At 40.7% G+C, this 25,281-nt stretch overlaps 1 protein-coding gene across 1 annotated transcript in view; it reads left to right on the forward strand.

Annotated features, from left to right (window-relative positions):
* Nucleotides 1-25,281, forward strand: part of LOC145994985 (uncharacterized) — a 194,348-nt gene that overhangs the window by 100,462 nt on the left and 68,605 nt on the right. Inside the window, exon 2 of the mRNA XM_083131518.1 lies at nt 21,057-21,262. Coding sequence (XP_082987644.1) covers nt 21,085-21,262 — 178 coding nt within the window. The 5' untranslated portion in view covers nt 21,057-21,084. The remainder of the gene's footprint in view (nt 1-21,056; nt 21,263-25,281) is intronic.

The raw sequence follows: 25,281 nt of genomic DNA on the forward strand, positions 1-25,281 counted from the left end.
TTTAGTTGACTTTCATTTTCCAGGAGGGGGGGGCACGCCCCTCTCTTCCGTACGCCCATGTAACATTCTTGTAATGGATCCCAACATTCTCACTGATAATGAAGGTTAATGTGGCGATGAAAGTGTAATTGGAAGACTGCCTGTCGTGCTACATTCTGTGCTCAGTTTGTAGTAACGTCTCTTAGATATGGATCTCAGAGAAAATTACGAATTTCAAATAACGGCATTATTCTGCATATAAATCAGTAAATATATATACTATAAAATATTGAATATTTGATAAATATTCATACATTTAATGTTTTCAATTAGCAGTGAGGTATGATTTCTCCTATCACATTTTTTTATTTTCATATATCTGACCTTCCGAGTAACGACCAACCTGACGCTGGTCCATATTACGCGCACCTGCCTCACTCTCGCCATGCTGAACTTCAGGAGCATCACTCAGCCAAATCCAACCCTCAAGCAAACATTTTTCACTTCAAGCGCTGCTTGTAATCAAAGTTGACGAGTTGGGAGTCCCGATTAACCACTGTACGTAAAGCGGTGTTATAAACAACCCTTTTCTGTGCCCAAGACCAGCAAGCCGCCTCAATTATCAGAGAAACGAACTACTTGGAAACAAGCAAGTTTGTTTATTAGTTCACTTCATGCTCAGACAGGCTAAAATCTATCTCTGGAGCAAGCGAACGAAAACAAGTCTGCGCAAGTACTGACGCGACACGGCTCCACCAATGAACACGTGATAGGGAACGGGGTTACGTGGAGAGGTGGCTGGGGAAGCGACTGCAGTTACTAACCTTCACAGCAGCGTGTACTGCTTCGCTCTGTCCACTTAACCCCGACCTCAAGTTCCAAAGTTAGTCTGGGTACAAGGACGTATTTAAGGAGGGGGTCTATTGGATCCGGACCCCCCCCGAAAGACTTACCGAGTACTAACATTAAATAATGAAAATAATGAAGTAATAAAATAACTAAAATTAAATAATGAAAATGTATATTTGTCGCTTAATCGAGGGTTATTAATTTTCGCCGAACTTATTGGAAAGAAAGTATTATATTTGGATCATACGGCTTTGAATGACAGTTCCAAAGAAGATTTATGCAAGATTTATTATTACATATAGTAATATGCATAAAATATTCCCAGGAACTTTACTTTTCGTCATCTGGATCTAACAATTTTATTTGATATTCGATAAACGCTCCATCCTTTATCTATTTCACAATAATTTCTTTGCCGGGACAGTGTTTTTCTTCTTTACAAATTTTGCCGATCTTATTATACATAAACTAGATAATGAATACGTGCTGTTATATTATTATCCGTATTTTTACCTATTCATGTAATAAAATGTAATATTAACTAATTTAAATATTTTAATTAATATCATTGTAATTAATTTAATATAATTTTAATTATTTTAATTTAAACAGTATTATTATTGCTTTGAGACACCAAATATATTTCTAGATACATGCCTGTCTGGGCAGAGTATACTAGGGACTCTAATGTTTAATAATATGGGATCGAACAAGGGACCGTTTAATTACAATACGAAAGCGAAATCCGATACACTGGAGGCGAGGCTCGCCAAGAAAGCCAATAGTGGTTCAGATACCACTCTAGACTGTACGCCCAGTCCCGATTAGCTATCTGTATCTACACTGGAATTAAACTCAAACTGTCTTAGTATTCTATACATCAAGATGGTACATTGATTCTTGAAACACCTGTTCCAGGAAATGGTACTTTTTTCTGATATTACACCGCTGGGGGCAATACAGCTTTTGCACCAACCGTTCCAGGAATATTGCACCTTGCATAATGAACCGCATCAGAATGGATACCGGTCATTATATAACTGGCGAAACACGTATGTTCCCCCTAATTACATGGCGTTTTAATTCTCCGCTATATAGGCCACTGGGGATCCTGCTGACTATGAAAATAATTGTTATTCTCTTACGTGGAAGCAGTAGCTGCTGTTAATAACAGGATGGCTTCGAGAGCAGTGAACCTTACAACAGGTTTTTCGATATTCTCCTGTGCGGTTAGTTTTTCAATATTTACAACACCGGAAACTCCTGACACATTTTTCATCTTTTCTCACGCTGGCTTCATCAAGCAAGTACTGGGCCTCCATGACGGGGTAGTAGCAACGCTTCTGGCTTGTAATCCAAGGGGTCTCACGTTCCATCCCCGGCTGCGGCACAGTGAGCATAAAGTCTTTCCCTGATTACAAACTTTTATTGCTAAAGAATTATGCTATATACAGATATGCGGTTTGTTGGAAATGGTAGCTGAACTCATAATGTTTTGTTATCAGTACACTTCAGTACACTTCGAAATGTGCTCCCTTTGTTGCCTTTAGAACGTCTAGGAGATACTCAATGTCTCTCCATGTCTTTGCCAACATCTCTTCCGTCACCGACTCTATATCATCCCGTATTCGTGTCTGAAGAGTTTGCATATCAGGGACTGGTGAACTAAACACTGTGTCCTTAACGTAACCCCATAAAAAAAAAAGTCAAGAGGGGTTATGTCCGTTGAACGCGGTGGCCATGATATGGGAATCAGAATAAGAATCAGACAAAACAAAGAAATGGAAAAAAACCTTGATGTATTGCACTACTTATTGCCATAGGTTTTATTTGCCTATCTACCGTGGAAATTGAGATATAAATATTCATAATCAGGGAAAGACTTTATGCTCACCCTGTATAATGAATCGGATCCCATTTTAATCTGTAGGTTTGATTATCTGAACATATACTTTAATAAGAAAGTGTTATCGTGTTCTTAGTATCTTATAATATATGAGAATTTGAAAGAAAGACAGAAAACAATAGATGTGGAAAGGCTATTTTTGTTCTTGCTCGCAGTCCTAAGCACAATAGACCCTAGCTCTAGCAAAGGTTACTATTAAGTTTCTCGTGTATTTATAAACCCTATAGTGCTGCATAACCTCCAGCGATATGTGCCTTCTGATTGGCTGTCATTCTGGAAGTTAATGCAGTGTTTCTTTAAGGTAACGGTAGATGGCAGGGTTAAAGCTAACAGTGTAGTATATTTCAGAGATCCATCCCAACAATATAAGAAACCCTTGAAACTGGGATTAATTTTTTAGCACATTTTTTAAATTAATGCTTTGAAAGAGAGGAAATCAGAACTCTTCTTGAAGTGAATGGATTTCTTATTTAGTATATTCCATGTTCCAAGATATGAAATTTCTCCTTTAATATAGTAATCACTTCATATAAATATATTACAAGCTCTTCAGGAGTCATTTTATTTTCGATGGCTTCATACCGTGCGTTCATTTCGATCTGCAGCCGAGAGATCGGGAGAAGCGTGGCGGGCGGCGCTGACGGAGATGCCGACATTTGCGGCCTGTAATGCCCGCTTATTTTTATAGACATATGCAGACATTTATATAAATATTGCAAAACGATCACTAACCTGTGTTATAACACGCAAAAGTTCTTCTGTAATTCATCCAAGTTCTGCTCTTATGTACACAAATAAATACGCTATAGAAACGATGTTAAGAGCCACAGATAATAAAGCATTTTAATCATAGTTTTGACCAGTAACGTCCTGTTTAAGTTTATATCCTTGAAAGAGTTTTGTGGCCATGGGAATCGTTTGGAGGTTTCGAATGTGCAACACTGTATCAGGATTACACTGCAGACGAAACCGATAAAAGTGAATGGTTTTCGTGAGCTTCTTGCAATCCGAAATATCCGAGCTCGAGTTTTTTGTTCCTTCGCTACTAGATGAAGACAGAGTTGTAAATATAGTGGCGAGCAATGTAAACCAAGAGCGTGTTAATTTCGTACTGTGAGCAAGAGTGTTATTCTTGGTTACTTGCAGTTACTTGTTTGTGTTATTGTAGTGTGTATGTGTGACATGTCAGTGAGACGATTGGAATGCCAGCCGCAAGATTCACGTTAGAACAAAGATTTTTTTATGTATGACACGTACCTACGTGAAAACAAACTCGTGTCGAGACGTGTGTAGGTAATTTGTACAGAAATTCCCATGCGTTTCAACTCCACACAGAGATACGGTTAGACATCTTGTCCTTAAATTACGAGAAACTGGATCGTTAAATTTTAAAACACCTAAGCAAAAACGACGGATTCTAACCGAAGCAAAACTCGATGATATAGGTGCAGCGTTAGAACGTTCTCCAAACAAACCTCTACGCCGTGTTTCACAAGAGGTGGGCGTGTCAAAATCATCGGCACATACAGTCACTAAGCTACTAAAATTAAAACCATACTCTTATAACACAGGTTAGTGCTCGTTTTGCAATATTTATATAAATGTCTGCATATGTCCATAAAAATAAGCGGGCATTTCAGGCCGCAAATGTCGGCATCTCCGTCAGTGCCGCCCGCCACGCTTCTCCCGATCTCTCGGCTGCAGATCGAAATGGACGCACGGTATATATGCATTTCTTAGCATGATTTCGACAATTTGATTACAAATTTTATTCCTAAATAATCACGAGTCTGATCTTTCCATATTTATTCTGTCAAATAGCCAAACAAGGAATAACGAACAAGGAACTTAAACACTTCCGATGCGCACAGCCAATATGAGAGCGTTATATACCTCTGATTCTGCAGCAATTTAGGGTTTGTAAATACGCTAAGTGTCTCAGACATTTCAGTGACGGAGTGGGTTGTGTGCTTGACTTATTATCCTGTCACTGAAAGTCCTGGGTTCGAATCTCATCCTGACATGGAACTTTCTTAGTTTTTGGCTTTCATCAATTTTATGTGTACATCATTCATTCTGACGGTCAAAATTAACTTAAATAAGTAGAAAAGCCACATAAAATAATCTAAATTAGGAAATAATGCACATTGTATAAACAAGACGTTCGTATTCAACAGGAGAAAGTTGGAAGTGCATCAAATGTGTTGAATACGCGTCAAGAAGAATCCGCATTTAATGCTACGTATCAACTATCCACACTATATGAAGATTTCTTTAATAGAATTAAGAGAATACTTACATCAAGCAGATTTCGGTGTACACACAGATTTTCTATTGCAAAACCTAATACATATATTCAGACATCTAGGAAAGAAGACGATGAAAAAAGACACTTCTGTCTGCAGACAGACTTCGTGTTGGGGAAACTTTATGAATAAGTTAGAGGCTACTGAAGTTTTGATGTTGCGCCGTCCTGAGTGTTACGTTACACCGTAATCACTTCTTCGCTGTAATCGGTTAATGCACTTTTCCCAACATTACCTATCGGAAACTACGTACCTTAAATTTAGAAGTGCATTTTCCCACTCGGTGTCTTAAGTTGAATGCTCTTGATTCAGTAATGACATACGATCATGACTGTGTGCGACATGATTGTATCATTTGTTGCATTATGCATTTAATACATGTTCTATACCTTGTTTAATTTAGAAGCATCGTTACACATCTACCGGGAAATCATGTGCAGGAAAAAGAGCTGTTAATTAATATCCGGTGCAATCACTGCAGCTCCAACTTTTTCATTCCGCAAACATCTCACTTTTGTGTTCGCGGTGAGGGAGAGGGAACTGGCAATCTGCTGGTAATGAATTTTAGCCAAATAAAGCTCTACAGTGACACAGCGGCAAGATATTTGACAGTCGTCACCGCCCTTCCCCCCCGCGCCGAATTCTTGATGGATTACCTAATTAAAAGCACAAACCTGTCCATTTAATTGGTATTCTCACAGCCGCAACTGTTTATCGCATTTTAAATACTATGTTATTAATTTTCCATGCGTTCATCGAAAAACTGGATTTGTAACCTGTGTATATATACAACCTCGCAGTACAGATTAATGGTTGCCAGTGATAGATATTTTCTCTGCACCTAGAGCTGGGTAACCAATGACGACAACGACAAAAGCTGCCTCTAGTGTGCGAATAACTGTGATCAAAAATTATGAATGCTGTTTTAATTATACCATTAGCAACATATTACGATGGTGACACATGACTCATTTGAGAGACGTTGTTGAGGAAGGAGTGGGTTAAACTGATAAAGCCTACTGATTTAGTATGTTTCCATGCTATCGTTTTTCGCACGTTGTACAGAAAATAAATTTCAGTGGCAACCCTGAATCTATACTTTGTGGTTGCACACACACAGGATGAAAATTAGTAACGTTTCTCGGATGTTAGATTCAACTTAAGAACTGAAGATCGAGATTTGAAAGAGAGATCCAGTAGAGATACACAAAGGTTTGTCTTAAATTCGATTTATGCTGAGAGGCTAATCACGATTGGTCCTACAGTTTAAAGTGAAATCCGCACCACTGTACTTCTTCCACCGGGAATCGAACTCGGGAACCCTTGATTACAGCGTTAGCCCATAGACTATTGGGTAAACCCTGGAGATACGTAGACTATGATATCTTAGAAAGTCGATAGGACGTTGACTGCATAGGACGGGATTGGAATCCGGGACCCTTGGCGGCTGTTCTTTGTGAGTGTCCTTTCATAAATTTCATCATATCATCATCACTCATCCTCATCATCTAAATAACAAAAGAAGTAATCAAACCATAAACGGATTAAGTTTCGATTCAAGTGCGGTGAAACTTTCCAGCGTTTCGCTTGATTCATCTGAACATTTAATTTTCTCTTGATGCACTAAAAATGCATCGGATCAGAAGTTTCGATCCGAGAACCAAGATGCATTTGAAGTGAATGCATTAATCTTTATGCATTTTCTTTTCTGAGTTTCTGGCATGACTTCACGGTAAAATACACACGGAAAACTTTGCATTTTATAAGAAAGTAGTCATGTAAACTCCAGGTTATAAGTTTAAACATATTCTTGCAGTTTCTAAGTTCAGAGCACTTCCTTTCGACTCCAGTGTATTGTTAAAATAACATGAAGTGCTTCCCTTGTGGAAGGAGTAGAACACTAAGAGGAATCTAGATGAAACACAATCCGGTTTCCGTGTGCACGTTTCAGTGTAATGCCTCAAAGGGGGGGATAAAGACGAGGCAAAAAGAAAGCTTCCAGGAGCTTATAGAAAGAAGTAATTTCTTTTGGAGGCAGCTGGAGAAAAATAACCGGAGGCAATGTCTTAAAACATCTGCTCTTATAGTTTCTTGTTCGTTAAGTCAAAAGTTGTCGTGGGAATATGTGAAACCGGGCGAGGAGTCTTATTCGAAGGTGTTCAAGTACTTCTATTTTGCACCTGTTTCTTGAGTGGGAAGAGAGTGGTATTCCACTTCAATTTCATGGTTCATTAATATACCCACGTTAGGTCCACCTACTGTTGACATTGGGAAGCTACTTATACCTTATTATTATGGAGATATTAAGCCGAATATCCCCTCCATGCACTCACTTCTCCTGTCACCACACGTTCATTGGGCAAGTCCTCTCGAGTTACTAGTTGCGCAGATACTTGTCTTCGTTCGCTTGCGCCAGATATTCGCGAGACAGGGTTTAGAATAGGAGAATGTGGTATTGGAACGTATGGCTTCCCTTGCATTGCCACATAGAAATGTGACGAAGTGTTGTCCCAACATTCATTATCGTTTCTATTTGTAAATGAAGACTTATGCGGATAAGGGATTACATTTCGGGTTATTCAAACACTACCTAGGTATTTCTAGTGATTTCAAGAACTTCGCTGGCATAAAAAGAAAACATTAAGTTTGCAACACTGCATCAATAGAAAAGGCGAGGTATAAGAAAGGTAAAGCTACTCCATGCACATAGCAAACATGCCGTGGTCATTTGTGCAGGTGATGCGATCAGCACCGCGTTCCGGCTGCATTTACCCTCCACCCAAGTCATCATATTTAGAGTGACTGGGTGAACCCCAGAGCCGCCCCATGCAGACACACTTGACGTCATCCACCCCAAGAAGAGGCAATGCCATTGAATTTATAGTGTACAAGTCTGAAAATCGCCGAGATGAGATCAGACATTACGAGATTTGGCGAAATGAGATCAGGTCCCTCAAGACTTTCTTAGACGAGTAAAATTAATTTATTTCGGAACGTTGATGCATTGTATGAAAATATAAAACAGTGGTTCTCTAGAAGCGTCTCTTCTTAGTGATCAGGTAAAATTTGAAAAGTTCTGTTGATTGGTTCTCAAGATAATCGTGACCAGAGTTACCCAATAAGCTTACACATGCTTTGCTTGACAAGGAAAATGCTCAAATTTTCGGCGGGGTATAAGATCACCTTAACCTGTGGGCTTTACGCACATTGGGAACCAGGGTAAACTAATGACAACATGTGACCATGAAGATTTACAGAGGAAGCGATTACTGTTCAGTAGAACTGATGTCAACAAGAATGGAAAACACAGGTTCGATCAGAACCTGTTGCTGCTTTCCACTCCTCCTGTTCTCGGTCCCTCCATCGTCAGAGTACCACTCGAGAGCCAAGATGGGTTTGTGCGTGGACTTCTGTAGAATCGAGGACAGGCTCATCCCACACCATCCAGCCAGACTTCCATTATGTCTGCGGTGTTTGTCAAAAGCGAGTATGGAACACGAATGGCAGAGGCCTGGCTGCGGACCGCGGGCGAAAAGAAATTCGGTTTATTGTCGTGACCCACTTACCCTCCTTCCACCTGAGGATCCATTCAACATCTGTTCCCCTTTTCTAGACTCCATCCTGATTTCGGCCAATAAAAACAACGAAAGAAGCACCGACATGGAGGGAACAACTTGTTTCAACAAAATGGTCCTTTCGTACAAAATGATTTTTTTTTTTTAGTTTCCCCGTCGATGGTCAAGGGTACAAATTATTTGCGGACCTTCTAATCAAGTTTTCCCTAAACGGCATGCCGAGTTCGGAGAGATATGCGGGGCGTTTAATAGGGCACATTTGTTTATATTGACCTCTGACTTAGCTTAAAAGTCGGGATTGGGAAGTTGTGTCCAGAACATGGAAAGCAAGGACGATCTCGCCTGGCGAAACCAACATTCGGAAATCGAAAGGAGATCGAAATGAAACCCTTCGAGACTTCTTGATATGAAAGCAGCCCTTTTGAGACTGCTCCAGAGGAGACCAGAGTCCCTTTCAGACTTTCCGAGGCGAGAACGGGCCTTCGAGATTTCATTTTTTCAAAATAACTTCTTATAACAGAAAGTATTGAGATATTAATTTAGTATAATTACATATTCTTATCGTCAGTCACCTGAAAAACAATAGCACAACGACATGACAGAAGTGCATGGAAATATAACATTTTAATATATCGTTTCTTTTACATATTTAAATGATTTTTCTACATATTTATGTACATATTTAGCATGGCCGGACCCTGTGGCCGAGTGGTTAGCACATCGCGCTGCGACGCCAAGGGTCCCGGGTTCGAATCCCGCTCGGGCTTGGTTGTTTGTGAATGTCCATTCATCAAATTCATCATTTCATCACTCATCCCCATCTTCGCAAATTAGCCAAGAGGCACAAAACGCGAAGTAAAATAAACTAAATCAATCAATCAATATTTAGCATGTTTTGACCATATAAATATTCGGGCCTTAGGGAGCTTACATACCGAAGCTACAAGCGACACACGACAGACGACAAACGACACGAGTCACTTGGAAACTAGCATTCAGAAATAAATGCACCACAAGCCTGTGTCGCTTCTGTCTGAAAGCTCCCTTCCACGCAGCGCATAATGCAACTAGCTGTAAGTACAGTTAACTAACAATGAGAAGTGTATGCGGTCCAGAATGGATTCGTGCATATCCGTTATTTATATTAATATCAGTTTCAGTAAAGGACTGATTTCACAGCATATTGATCTGTGATCTGCTGGTCAGAGATCATCAACCAATAATCGTTCAGCACAAGTTCTTCCGATTACCCATATTTTTGTAATGGGACATACTGTGAACATCGAAGACCTGAAATACGTCAGTTTCGCTTTTCGCGTCTTTGCCAAATCTCTTCTTTTCATCGGTGGAAAAGAAGCTTCCCCATCATGCTAGATTGATTTCCAAGATTTTTACCTTGGTTAAAAACCGAACTACCGAAGCAGGGAATGGAAAACGAATTGGCGAACCATGTCGTCAACCAATATTGAAGAAGTTCTCCCTTCGTTTTGGGGAGGGGACCGGCGGAGGAAAATCCCTTTGCACTGTAACCGCATGCTTCCTCGAACACCTCAATGGCCAGGTAGCAGCTGCGATTCGAAAAGGATTTCCCCAACTGTGAAAAATTTGTAGGAAGGTGTTTTTGGAGGGGAAGACGAAGAACCTTGAGCGCTAGCATTCTCAAAAGACAGTGAAGTTTCACAAACTTGGGGTTGGCTGCGACTATAACACTCAAGACACCATGTGCAATTCTATTACATAAAAGCAAACACCGCCTAAGTACGAGAACTTCCGAAAACACAGAAAATCGAGTTCACTTGAAATCAGTATAAGAATTGTTCATTAAATTGTAAATTTGCTATGAGGGATTTGTGGGATATGGCATGTCTGTTATCACTTTATATAGATCAATTACGAATGAATGTGTTTTAAATTCAGAATTACTAGTTTCGTATTTGGTTGCATTCAAGTCTTATTAGAGTGTAAATGTATGCATACCACTTTGCACACAAATACGAGATCCATTTGTTGCACCATCTGTCGACCAATTTTATGTATATTTGTATTTTATATCTATAAAATCAAATTTTGTCATGTATATTCAACATAATCACTATTTATACATTAATCGTGGGTTTCACATAAGCCCTGTTAGTCGTACAACGCTTTTCATCATCATAGTACCATTCACAAAACCTATTTTTTCCCGATTTAGGAGTGAAATCATGACGTGCCACATTGATTAATAGATCACTCGATGCATCTCATGTCCGACTTCATAAGCACAATGCTTTAAAAGGTCAAAAACTCGATTTTAATATCTCTCAGGGTTTTCATGCTGTTAGTTCACAGTTTTTGGTTTGCTACAAATTTTAATAACCTAGTGTGTAACTGTCTTCGTTGGGTCTGGAATTTCATTTCTATTTTATGTATTAACACACTTAGCTATTTTTATGTTGCATTTAGCGTCATGGCCCATTCTCTTCTAAATAATAGTAAAACAGGGTGGCCAAAAAGTAGGTATACAGTATATACCATTGTTGTTTCTAAGTTCATTATCCTTTTCAGATATATGATACTATGAATGATGGCTGGTAATTTGAAAGTACACAGTCGTAGTACTACCATAACTTTATGATGGAGGACATTGATGAATAAAGTCACTGGTACTGTATACCTACTTTTGGGCCACCCTGTATATTGAAAGGCCTAATTTATTATTATTTTCATTCTACATGTACATTTGCATTCCCGATGGCGTCGTGGTAAGGCTGTCGCCTTGTAATCGAAGGGTCTCCTGGTTCAATCCCCGGTGATTCGGATCGTATTTCAATTGTAGGTCCAGTCCAAATTAGCATACGCTAACTCCTGCCTACGCTTCACTAGCGGAAATCTCAAGTTCGTAAAGTGAGAGGATCTTTATTCTTACGCGTAAACTTCCACTGGAATGTACTTGACTGCAAGGTTATGATTTAAACAAACTCATTTGACACACTAGTCCATTTATATAGTTTCCATCCATTAACACTAAGCAGACTATTATTCCAGGAATGTATGCTCATTCGAATCACACATTGTCCTACTACTATTTATCACCGTTTGAGGAAAAAAAATCGATGTTCACATCAAGCTTTAGCACTCAGCCTCCTGACACATATTCTTTTCCAGTCGCCAGATGGAGTCATACTTGTTCTAAAATTCGAAGGTTTATTTATATCCCACAGCTTTGAAGGGCCGCTGTGGGAGGTGGGAAACTCCAAGCGCCACAAAGCTTTGTCCTCGTAGAGACTCACTTATATTTGTGGACGGCAGCAAGGTGTAACATGCTGAGATGGCGAACTTGTGCCAAATGTACGCAAGGGTTGGGTTTCTTTTGGCACTGTTGTCTTTCGCTGATATTGTTCCGTTGGCTGCGACTATAACACTCAAGACACCATGTGCAATTCTTTCACATAAAAGCATAAGTATAACTTCCGAAAAAACAGAAAATCGAGTTCACTTGAAATCAGTATAAGAATTGTTCATTAAATTGTAAATTTGTCTTTAGCTTTATTTTCCTATCTTTTCCCGACCCCCGTTTATATGTACCGTTCCACTTTCTGTTTTTATATTAATCTTGCTCGCATTTATCTTTCGTCTTTCCGTCTCCTTCACCTTTTCTCTCTTCTTATTTTTTCCCCTTCTTCTATATTGTTCCTCTTTCTGTTTTTATCTTTCACGCTATTTCTATCTTCCTTTCCCTTTATATTACCTCTTTCTGTCTACTATCTTCACATTTTCTCTACTTCTTATCACCCTCCTTCCCCCCTTTAGCGTTCCTCATATTGTTTCTATCTTTATATTTCTCACTGTGTCTATCCTCCCTTCGCTTTATTTACCTTTATCTTACTTTTTTCTGTCTTCACCGTTTCCTCGCCTCTTCCATACTTGTTTCCTTCTACCTTTATCGTACCTCTTTCTGCTTTAATCTCCATCTTTCTCGCTGTTTCTATCTTCCCTTCCCTCTTCCTTCTGTTTATATCTTCACCCTTTTCTCAATGTTTATATCCTACCTTTCACTCTTATTAACTTTTATCACCCCATTCTCTGTTTTGACGTTCATTATTTTATCTGTTCTGCCCTCTGTCTACCTTATTTTTATTTCCTTGTCTTCTTCACCTTTTGTCTCTTTTTTTTTCTCTTTTCACTCCATTTCTACTTCCCTTCCTTCATATAGGCTATCTTCATCTTTCGTCTGACTTTTATCTCGCCACCTCCTCTCTCTCTCCAATCTCGTTCTCAGCTTTGCATCACCTTCTAAAATTGTCATTTTCTCTGCAGCGTATATGAGAAAGTGGACGTGAACTTCTCATATCGCCTCTGTCGTCCGTAATTATGACGATATGCCAATCTAATTAAAAAAAAGCCCTCCAAATTTGTTTTTTGCACAATGAAGAAAGGCGTGAAAGCCGTTCGTTAGTCCCCTGAAACATTCATTTCTTCCTGTTTTTCAGTCGTATTTAAATGAGAACTCCTGCCTACGCTTCACTAGCGGAAATCTCAAGTTCGTAAAGTGAGAGGATCTTTATTCTTACGCGTAAACTTCCACTGGAATGTACTTGACTGCAAGGTTATGATATTCATTACCTCATCTTTTATGCGAGTCCCAAATGAATTTAAACAGTGTTAGACATGACTTGGCGCATTTCAGCACGTTAAACTCATCCGACCACCATAGATTCGCCGGAGCGGAAAAGACCCGCCCCAAAGTCATCTCATTCTTTCCACGCTTCTACCCCTCCCCTTCCAATTCCACCCCCGGATGAACATCATCCCCAGTTCCCCCCTCCCTCCCCTTCATTTCTGCGTCTTTTATACACTGGACTCTTCACATCATCTTGAGCTTGTCCTTCTACATCTCCGAAAAGATAACTCACCCTCCCTTCCTTTTCTTTTTTTCTCCCCCCGCTGTACCCTATAGTTGCATCCAGCCATCACCACCGCCCTGTCGGCATCGTCTATTTTTCTCCCCCTCTTTTATCGCAGGGGAGAAGAAAAAAAATATTAAGCCGAAAAGAGTCTGTTTTAATAAGGAAAGCTGCTCTATACAGGGTTCCTTATCCGTGAAAAGAAAACGCGAATAGTGGGAAGACACAGTCTGAGGGAAAATTGAGGAGATGGATTTTTGTGGTATTTTGTGACCGCCAGGAAGGGTGCTCTAATGAAAGGGGGAGACTTTTGTAAAAAGCAAGGCTGATAGGTTTTCTTGTGAGACTAAACCGTTCTTGTATGTTCGCAGCCGACAACTTGTTTCGGCGCTGATTGCCAACTGTCGTTGATTGCCCTGGTAAAAAAAAGTACCAAAATGGAGAAAATCAGAAATTTAAGAAGTTAGTTTTTTTGTTTTGTTTTTGTAAAAACCTTGTTCTGGTATGAAATGGTTAACCATAAATCAGGAAGGAGTTGAGAATTTCCAATCTGTGACCATGAAATCAGTTCTTAAAGGAAGCCTAGACGTCAAAAACTGGCCATTTTCGTCCATAAACAGTACTGAACTTACATAAAAAGGGACGTTCTCTTGTTAAAATGCTACGATTGTATCAAACACATAGGGCACATCTCTACCAAGAAAAGACAAAAAAAAACAAAAAAAAAAAAAACGGCAAACTTGCGAACTAAAGTGGACAGTCATTTGTTTTCTTCTCGCGCTGCCCATTCGCTCGTTCCTGTTTTTCCGCATTCACTTCACTCAAATGTGTCGAGAAACAGGACATCGTCCAATGTTTTGCATGCAAGTGTTACGAACACGTGCTTTTACACATATTATACACATACATCCTCACATAAACACACTGGAATATTTTCCGGCTACGAGCTTTTGACAGCACTGCACATTTTGGCAACGCGGGGGCAGGTAACAATTCAAGAACCATTCACTCTAGCGCCACTCACGTAGATTTGAAACCTCGACGACAGTGACAGAGGGTTTTTCTTTTAGTGGTCCGGCTGAAAAGTAGATGGATGGATATCAGCGGTAGCGGTTTAATCATCTGGGGGGGGGGGCTGAGGGGGTGCGATGTTGAAAAAGAAAACATGCAGCATTCAGGCATTCAGTAGCTACTACAAATACCAGTCAACTTTTGGCTCGATTAACGAACAAGTGCTAGGGAACGGGATTGCATGGATGGAGAAAGGAGACTGCAGTTACAAGCCTTTGCAGCAGCGTGTACTGCTTCACTTCGTCCACTTGCTTTCCCCCCTTCTCTACCATTATGCGCTGCCTTGCTCCAAATATTCCATGGATAGAATATAGTGACTTGATTATTTTTTGCTTGCTGTGACCATGTTGCGGCTCCGGACTGTTGTGCATCCTTCACCGCTGATATTATGATACGAAGAACACTCGCGTAATGATTATACGTAGATTTATTGTATAGAAACATAAGTGAACTTTAAATTACATACGAGAATACAGAGCGTCATGATCAACGAACTTATTTATGTAGCAGCTGTCTCTGCTGAACGCTCGACGTTGCTCTATTGTCTTTGATAACACTCAACGCCAAGAGATGGCATTGATTGGCTTTTTACACATTCGTTTCGCGATTGACGGAACAGACCACAACAATCACATGTAGAGGAAAGTTTTGAATGATTGGTTGGTTTCAATTATCTTACTTCGCTTTTCTGCCCCTTTTTGGCTGATCGCGAAGATGAGGATGATTGATATGAAACTGATTAAAGTTCACTAACATAGAACATACATGCCCAGGCCGGGATTTAAACCCGGGACCCCTGGCGCCCTCTACACGGAAGTAGATGCTGCTTCTCTTCCAGATTACGGCCAACAACTTGCCTAGCTGTCTCCCATCAATACCCAACATCCTGATGACATAGTTTTTAATGAATCATCGTAATTTGACACTTCAGGAGTTGATAATGCTTTCGGTTGAAAGTAGGTTCCGAAAAAGGAGTGCGGAAGAAAATTAACAGTACCTCCCTGCTGCTGTCCACAATAGATATAATAAAGATGGCACATTGAAAGCTATCTCCTTCAATGTATTAGAAGAATTGCTTGTGTAGTTCAAAGTGACCTTTCATATTCCAAAGCAATAGAGACGGGGTAATGAATACAGATATATTGGGATCAGTTAAATATTTGCCCACTATGAACGAGGCCAAGCACATTTGATGAGTACACGTGCTGTTACGAGTGTACTTGATGGCCGACGTGTTTTTTTTTTACATTGCCTGCAAGAAGTGGTAAGCAAGCTTTTTCCTCAACTTTCACTGCATTAAGCGGCTGAGACATAGCTTTCACTGTTTCTTCTTCTTTTTTTTTTAGCCTCCTGCCGAGATGATTCGTGCTTGAAACGTTAATTACAACGAGCTACGTACTTAACCCGAGTCGCGTGTTTGAACTTGCCATGCTTTTGTAACGACTTTTATCATATTATAGTGGCGGCGATTGGGTTCCAAAACTGCGGGGGGGGGGGGGGCAAAGACAGTATATTTTCCCTTTGTAGGTAAGGTTTAGCATAGTGCGGGGTCAAAAGTGGCGAAAAGGTGGGAGGCAACTGCCCCTCTCGCCCCCCTAATCACCGCCACTGCTCTGGCATGATATAATGGTGACATTAAAGATATTTTAAAAATTCTAGTTTACTATCGATCGCGATATTTTGTTTCTTTTATTTCTAAACCTGTCCTCTTCTGTCTACAATGTCAGGAGTTAATGCAAAATTTACAGTATTGTACCGTTAAAAGTTAACGGTTAATTTTTTAAAAAAACAACTATACACAACCGCTTTACTAAGCTCCGGCGCATTCATCAGTTTTAAGTTTTCTTTTTAAGTCCACTTTATGCACACAAAGGCTAATCGGGACTGGGCCTACAGTTTGAAGTGGGATCCGAACCACTAAGTACCTCCAGCGGGTATCGAACCCGGGAACTATTGATTACAAGGCGACGATGTTACCACTACGCCATCGGGGAGGCCCACGTACGCATTTATGTCGTCACTTCTGTGCTGTGGCTCGAGTTAGAAATAAGCATGTCGTCTGTAACCGTTCAGAATATTACACACACACACACTCACACATGTTCCGAATTAAAATAGTTGTAACGTCATCTTCGGGTTCGATACCCGTTGGAAGCAAATAGTGGTTCGGATGCCACTTTAAACTGTAGGTCCAGCCCAAACTTGCCTTCCTGTGCGAATTGTGGACTTTAAAACAAGCGCATACATGTGAGGCCCAAGTATGCGTACAGCATTGAGACATGTGAGAAAAATCTTTCACATTTACATTTTAATATTTTGTCATGCGCAAAGGTAGAAAATGATTATAAATTTTAGTTGTGTGTACCATAAATATATTTTTAAAAATCGGAATCATAAATTAGAATTATTTCCAGTTAATAATTAAATAATGCAATAGCCGTTAATACGGTTTAAAAAACGGTCAAAATCATTTATTGACGGTAGTTGGGTGGTAGCCGAAATTGACGGTCTTGGACAGTTATTTCTCCAGTCATTTTTTACAATGTACAACGAAATGTGCTTGGTAGTGCTTACGTTCCGGTTCAAGTCCTTGCCTGTGCATGCATGTTTCTTTCTTGGCGTTCCTTCATCAATTTTATCTAATCATCATTCATCCTTATCGTCGCAATTAGCCCAAAAACTTAGAAAAGCGACTTAAGATAAGCGAAGGTCAATATATCAAAATCCGAAAATTCCCACAAGGAATCCTGGGATCAAATCTCCAATAAGGCATCGCCTTAGTGTGGATGCATCTTCATCAATTTGATTCATCTTAATCATGAATGTGAGAGTCTATCGTTAGAAGCGCAATCTATAAAACTGAAAAAAATGTAACTTCAAATATTTACTGGTGGAATTATTGATATTGTATCCAGGCAAACGTTAAAAATTATTTTTACAGAGTGCTGCTGAAGCGTATGTGCCCTGCATCTCGCAATGATCTCATCGCCCAGAGGGGATGCGTATCGGAGTGTGTGCACGCATCATTAAGAGGAGACAGGCACACTTTCACGCACTGATCGCCTGCAGCTGTGGCAAGCTAAAACAGATAATTTTTTTACTGTTCGTCCTCCCATATCTTAATCAGCTATTCCGCTAAAAGCTCCGTCACATTCATGCCATACCACAGTATGTCTGCCTCTCAATGAGAGAACTGAAAATTTTATTACCCCAAAATCAGCTGTGTTATCTAATCAAGTTACTAAAAAATAATTTTCGAAAGCAACAAGTAACCATGACTGTTATTAGGACAATAAAATGGTGTATTACATTACTAAATAACTCGGAGCTGTGTTTACTGTGTAACCATGGATGCTAATTAAACCATTGACCAGATGGTAAACGTCGATCCAGCTTTTTATGGATGCTATATTTTACTCCTTATAGTGGAATATCTTTATATGACACACGCTTGACTTGAAATGCATTACCGAAACTGAACTCTGTACATTATTCTGCATTTTCCTAGGTTTTTCTTTTCGAAGAAGTATAGTAGTGTCTGCAGAAATTGATCAAACACGTTATCACAGATGTTACAATGCAATACTCAAGATCCGTGATTGGTTTAAGCCAAACGTGTGTCATTTTAAATATATTCTATTAAAAAGAGTAAAATGTACAGTCACCGGCAATAAAAATGGGACACCTAGGTCCTGAAATATTCGCTTCCCTGCAAGGCCGTATGTGTGTTGCCTAACTTTACGAAGATAAGTGATTTTTTTAAACAGCAAAATTTCAATGGCAGCTTTTACCACCACCGTAGAGATAGATAACACACATAACGCGTTTCAGGGAAGCGAGTGAGCGTTTCAGAAACATACATTACATGAAATTTGACAGAAGTAAACACTACATGTGCTAAATACAATAATTGAGGTACATGACACACTCGTCGTGTTAAGCATGCTACGACAGCTTGATTGTCGCAATACAAAAGAGCGGGGGTTTCCCAGTCACAAATGAGGGCACCTAAGGCTGCCAAAAACTCCGCCTCAAAGATGGGCCATTCAGGTTCCAATGGCAGTTGAAACAAAAGCATACCTTCACTGTTCACTGCTGCTATTTGCGTGGGAGTGGCATCACTATACACTATCCGCGAAATTGTCCAGGAAGGTTTAAGGTGGAAAGGCAGCGACCGTGCCTTTTTCATGAGGGAAATCGCCCACGATTCTCTGTCCATAAGGATGGCATACGTGAGTGGGTGAGACAGGGTTGTCGTTGGTACCACCCAGGTTAGAAATCCGGCGAGAACTTGTCGTACACGGCGAAAGCGTAATGCTTTGCGTGGAATTGTCCTGATAAGCGGCAAGTATTTGGGAAGCACTGTGATCGTCATGGTCGCTAGGTTAACAGAGGTTCCCAGATAGATCACTTCTTGTGTGGGAATTAGCACTGATTTGGTGAGATTGAGCGCCAAACCATCATCCGTCAGACGTTGCGGGATGAGATGTAAATTCTCAGGCCGACCAAGGAACAAAATGTCATCATAATAAGTAGCGGCCAACACTGAGAATTGGTCAGCAACTTGCTGCATGTACATATCAGTAAAAGTCTGCATATAAAAAGGGGCCCATGTCCAACCCATTGGTAAGCACGTAAATCGGAACATTTTTCCCGCACAATAAACACCAAAATATTGCCGAAGCACAGGGGCGAGTTTCAAGTGGTAAAACCCGTCCCTTAAATCCACCTTAAGCATATGTGTGTGATCCTGTGGCAGATTTTGTAACATGTAGGGCGACGGGAGTCGAAACGGAAGCTTTGGGTAGACTTTAGTCCACTCGCTACAATCATATATCACACGATAAGATTCCTTCTCTGGTTTAGGCACTAGGAACAGAGGAAAGGAATTGTACACTTGTTCACACGATTCCAGAATACCTGCGGTACACATCTGAAGCACAGTAGGCAGCAGGCCGATTTTTGTACGCCGTAGCCGCAGAGGACAAGCTTGCGGCGGTATATGGGTCAACAGGGGGGCCGTAGGAATTAATCCAGGTGGTTGAAAACACACAGTAGGATAGGTCGGGCCGCGCAGCCGTTGGGTCACCATAAGGCGGACACTATCAGTTTCCTGATCACTTTCACTTTCGGTGTCGGTGGAATCCTGTTCACTTTCTTGATCATCATCGTGATCTTCATCCCCGGCCGGGGGAGCGTGGATCATATCACTTAGTTCTTGAACCAAAGGGCGCCAAAAATCCCAGCCCTCTTCTATATCCTCGGGTTGCACTTCAATTAGCCAATTCGCCTCGCGAGCTAATTGATCGAACACTTCGACGGGTAACAGACGGTCAGCAGGGCCAGGTGGAGCCGGTCTAAGGAGGGCCCTACTGATTGGTTTCCTTCTTAGCCGGCGCCCTTTTTTATTGCCGGTGACTGTACCGTATCCTTTTTCCTCGTAGCATCCGTAACAAGTTGGAGTGTCCCTATTGATCCGTTCTGTGGAGTTGAGGCTGCATGTAGCATCAACTCTCTCTCTCTCTCTCTCTCTCTGTACACGCTTCTCTTATTTATTTATTTATTTTTCTTGTTATAAATGCTTTAGATATTCTAAGAGCCGAATTCTTGGAAAAATATTTGGGATTTAAAGGTGGCATGAAATATGGGAGTTTGGGAAGTTACATAATCTTGAACTACAGGGTGATTCAAAAGTCCCTTAACATCCCCTATAAAATGTAAAGGAGTTAGGGTGCAATTGGTCATGATAGAAACAGGTTAGGCCTAGGGGGTGTGTTCCAAGTGGACGTCCGCCATATTGAATTCAACTAATAATCTTTAAAGGATAAGGAGTGATGTGATACATCGAATCAGGCTAGAATTTCACGAGAAATGCTATGGTGACGGTTTATTTCAAAGCTATCTTTAATCAGGAAAAAAGTTATGACTGTATGTATCATTGCAACAAATTTCTCATTTGCATTTGAGTTGAATTCAATATGGCGGACATCCGCTTGGAACACACCAATATGGTTCCTCCTAGGCCTAACATGTTTCTAACATAACCATTCGTACCCAGCCTAACTCATTTACATTGCATAGGGGGTGTTAAGGGACTTTTGAATCAGCCTGTACAATCTGTATTCATATTTAGATATTATTAGAATAATTAAATTAAGAAAACTTTGGTAGTTGAAACAAATGGGACGAAAAAATTACAGAATGCATGTTGTAAACCCAGACAATGTCCAGACGGGCGTATAGGAAATTATCAGGAATGGTGAAGATAGCAATGGTCTTACCCAGGAGAGGTACACATGGAAACAATTGTTGCTGCGGTACTTGGCGGTTATGACTGTCAGAGAATTAGTTTTTAGCTAAATCCTTTGAGAGCGCTTTGGACAATTCAATATCGAACATAATTTAAGATATTTACAATTAGGTCGTGTGGCTACTATATCAGTTTTGCAGATTCTGTTCTCATTATAGCTCATTGCTGTTTCAGGGAGGACGCTGTGTGATTGGCTGCAGCCATGCGTCTGTTCCGAAGACGCTTCTCCGATCCTGTGTCCCCGTCGGCTGTGAACTTGGAGCCGGTTGGCGGACAGGATGCCGAGAGAACATCGGAGGATGAAGGCTCTGGGGGCTACCAGACTGTGAAGGCTGTGCCTGCTGTCGTACTGGAGGATAGTCCGAAAGAGGCGAAGAAAGGTAAGAAATGATTGTATTCGAACTGATCTGTAGAGTTACAGAGTACGCCGAGATCTTTTCTCAGAGTGTAATTGCAAATTTTAAATTTAGAAGAAAATTCTGCAAAAGAACTGTTTGATGCCAGTCACAATATGGTGATGATGAGTTCTGAGAAGTGAATTCCAAGTTCTTTTTGGACTGACGCTGAAGACTAGCCAGGAAGACTGTCATTTATCCTAGTACACAACCGAGACCACTTTCGTTGATTCACTTTCTTCTTTGTCTTTCCTTGTACACAATTCGCTGAGAATGGGTGTTTTAACCATTGATCAATCACTTTTCTGGATGGAAAGTGGTTAGCTAACAATGGTTAAAACACCTTTTCATTCATGCTCTACCCCAATATCATTAAGAGAAATGTCTTGGATTCAGATCTTGGCAAAGAATGGATGCTTCTTAATGGTTCTTCTTTCATATGTTTCATCCAAGAACCATTCACCTTCTGCATCAAAAGTAACCCAGATATAGTAAAAAATAAACATGAAAAATCAATAACGCCATCTCTTGCATAAAGTTTATCTGTCAGATTTTTCATCATTAATATTACCTTATCCTGAAAAGACAAAAATATTTTTTCTCCGTTGAATTTACTGTATCTATCGAGAAACGTATAAGTTATTTGGGTTATGTCCGAGTCTTGGCTTTTTAATTCTTCGGACTGAGTAATAAGAATGTCCCAGGTATTTTTGTTTTAATCACTGGAAGGATAGCGCAAAAAAGGAGAAAACAGTTCATCTTCGGACTAGAGAAGAGGTGTTTCCTAGAAACGTAATTAGAACCACAGACATTAAATGGGTAATGCTCAAAGTTCCTGCTACGTCCAGTTTATGCTCAGATGGGCTAAGGGGGATTGGACCTACAGATTTAAGTGGTATCCAAGGTATTGCCCAAAATCGATAGTGGGTGCCCCTTATTAAAAGTGACACCGTTGCTTACTACGATATTAGGAAGGTTTTTTTGTTTAAAAAATCTTATTTAGCGTGGCTTTTCTGCCACTTTGGCTAATCGCGACGATAAGAATGAGTGTTGATACGATGAAATTGATGAAGGGGCACGCATAAAGAACACCCATGCCAAAGCCAGGAATAGAACCATGCACATCGGCAGGCCATGTGACACGAATGGGAGAGGAAGGAAGAGTTTACAGGATTCTTGTTGGAAACCTGATGGTAAGAGACCTGTAGGAAGGCCAAGACGAAGATGGAACGGTAACGTTGAAGGAAATCGGTAAGGATGGAGAAGATTGGATTGATCTTGCCCAGGATAGCGACAGATGTAAGGCTTGTGTTGCTGCAGCCATAAACCTTCCGGTTTAAGGAGGCTAGAGTTAGTTAGGATCTGTATTTTTTCCGCGGAAACCTAAGGTTTGTCCAAAGTTGTATTCAAGACGCTTGAATTAGACCAAGAACTCAGCTGAGTACGAAAGGCGGTAAGAGATGGTGCTGATTTCAGTATCCAACAAAGAAGTCGAGGACCTTCACCATCCTATACTTTCAATAACGGTGCCAAGAACAGAGGAAGACTTGAAGTTGCAATTTTCCCCTGCAAGGGATACCAATTTTCATAACATCACTACGTCCCAGAGAGTAACAACTATACATGCACACTCGGAAAGAAATTACTTGACCGTTAACTTCAAAGACCCTACTCTTGCCCTAATTACACCCTTTGCCAGCATGATCAGTATACAATCGGAGGACTCTCAACATCGTGGTTAATGATGCATGCACCTGTTCAGTAGCAAGTCCGGACAAGTTTTCCTGTTCCAGCAAGATGATTACCTCATCACCCAAGTTCAACAGTAGTTAGCAGACTCGCTCCGAAGGTAAAAAAGCAACCCAAGATGCAAAAATAAACAACGGGCATTATTGGAGATGTGACCTTATGCTCTTCTTCCACGCTTTACCTCTATCGGCCACCCTGCTTGCGTAGGCTTTACCTACATATGACTGTCGGCTGAAAAACCGGCCTACTTCCTGTAGTCGGTGTACTCTGTTTTCTCCTCGTGTAAACGGATGTGGATTCGAGCTCGTTCGGTATGCCTAACCCGTATGAGTCGTGTTTTTGTTTGTCTGTATAGACTAACGTGTGAGCGATGGTCTAATGAAGTAACTACATAATGACATGTTGTTCTTGGTAATGGACAACCTGTTTCTATGAACTGACAGGGTTGTTGACAGGATTGCTTTTTGGTCTACATTTTCTAACCCTGTTACCTTGGCAACGTATTGGTGCTGTGAGCAACAAAAGATATTTTTTTTTGCCTAGTTGCTCGTATATAGGCAATATGTCAAGTAAGGTTAATTCAACGCCAAGATAAATATGAACACCTTTCTTGCAAAAATTTGGAGACTTTTGGGTGGGTATTGCAAAGCAAGCTCCCTTGTAACCGAACAGTTGACTTAAGTCTTTGTTTGAAGTCCACTTTAAGCACAGATAAATTAATCGATGCTGGGACTACATATTAAAGTGGGATCCGAGCCATTATGTGCCTTCACAGGATCTCGAACCTGGGACACCTTGATTAGAAGTCCATAACGTTACCACAACACCTTCAGGGAGGCCTGAGTAGTCGTGACTCTTTCATCTGGCTCCAGTTCGATTCCTGGTAGGAGCTTCAAACGTTTTTGTGCTGGCCCAGCAGCATGAGGATAATTGAAGGAACAGTATAAAAAAAACAGACAACAGTAGCGAATGGGATCACACGTCACCGCATGAAAATCCATTACGTTACGTCGCTTTTCTACCTCTTGGGATAATCGCGACGACGGGGATGAATGAGGAACCTCTGGCTTCATAGTGCGTTGGTCTCACGTCTTACTATCGTTTGAATGCTTTTTGAATTGTTCTTTCAAGTCCACTTTATGCACAGATAGGCTAATCGGGACTAGACCTACAGCTTAAAGTGGGATCCGAACAACTGTACAATGTGCCTCTACCGGGTATCGCACCCGGGACCCCTTGATTACAAGGGGGCGACGTTACCACTATGCCATCGGGGAGACCCTACTATCGTCCTATATTGATGGAGCTTATGAAAAGAGTCAAGGCTGAGCCCACCCTGTCAAATTTCGTGATAAAAATTGTTCAACCCGCATAAATAATTATGTGCAAATTTCTTGTTTCGACGGCGTAATAACACAGATTCAATTATTATTTTTGATTTGATGATGTTGTTGACCCAAATTTTTGACAGCCATCCACTACCACACCCACCCGAGAAAATCTGGTGTCACATGTGATGCCAGTTATGGTGGAGGCAGGCTCTCGCGCTCAGCTCCAGTGGCGTGCACAAGATTTCTTGAAAGGGAAGGTTAAATATGCTTATCTCTTTTTCTTGTGTCCAGCACTAATTTTGTCATCCTTTCCCGCCTTTGACGTTAGGTTTATTTTTGGAATACTGGGCCAAAGAGCGGGTATAACCCCCGCCAAACCCCTCCTTGGGCACGCCACTGTTTATACGTATCTTTGTTGCAACATAAGGTTTAATAAAAACCAGAGCTCTTGAAGGGCTGAAGGACACTTGCCGCACCAAAATGTTAAGGTTTATGAAATTTTACAAGTTTCTGGTACTTTTGTTAACCTCCTGGAACCTTAGGAGCAAAGTAACGAATAGTTTTTATTTTTATTTTGCAAATGTTGCAGGTATTTATCAAATGGTTAGATCCTAAGTTACGCCTACGGGAACCAGGCCTGTCTATGGATTCTGTAACAGGCTTCTTGCTTTGTGATGTCACAGCTTCAAAGGAACCAATCTCCCAACGTATGTAAACTCAGAGCGTCCGTGTCCTCTTGCCCTTCAAACTCAGTGCCCTGGTAACACGTTCACCAAGCAGGAGCACAGCGAGTACCAGACCGCAACACAAGGAAGTCAGAGATGAACAACAAAGATTTGAACACGCAGTCTCGCTCCTTTCTAAATCGTTAAGATCTGGAAACCTACTGCGTAATGTGTTTGTCTTTCGGGAGGAGCCTTCGAC

This window comes from Lepisma saccharinum, chromosome 11 (assembly GCF_977018435.1).
Source record: "Lepisma saccharinum chromosome 11, izLepSacc3.1, whole genome shotgun sequence".
NCBI classification, from domain to species: Eukaryota; Metazoa; Arthropoda; class Insecta; order Zygentoma; family Lepismatidae; genus Lepisma; species Lepisma saccharinum.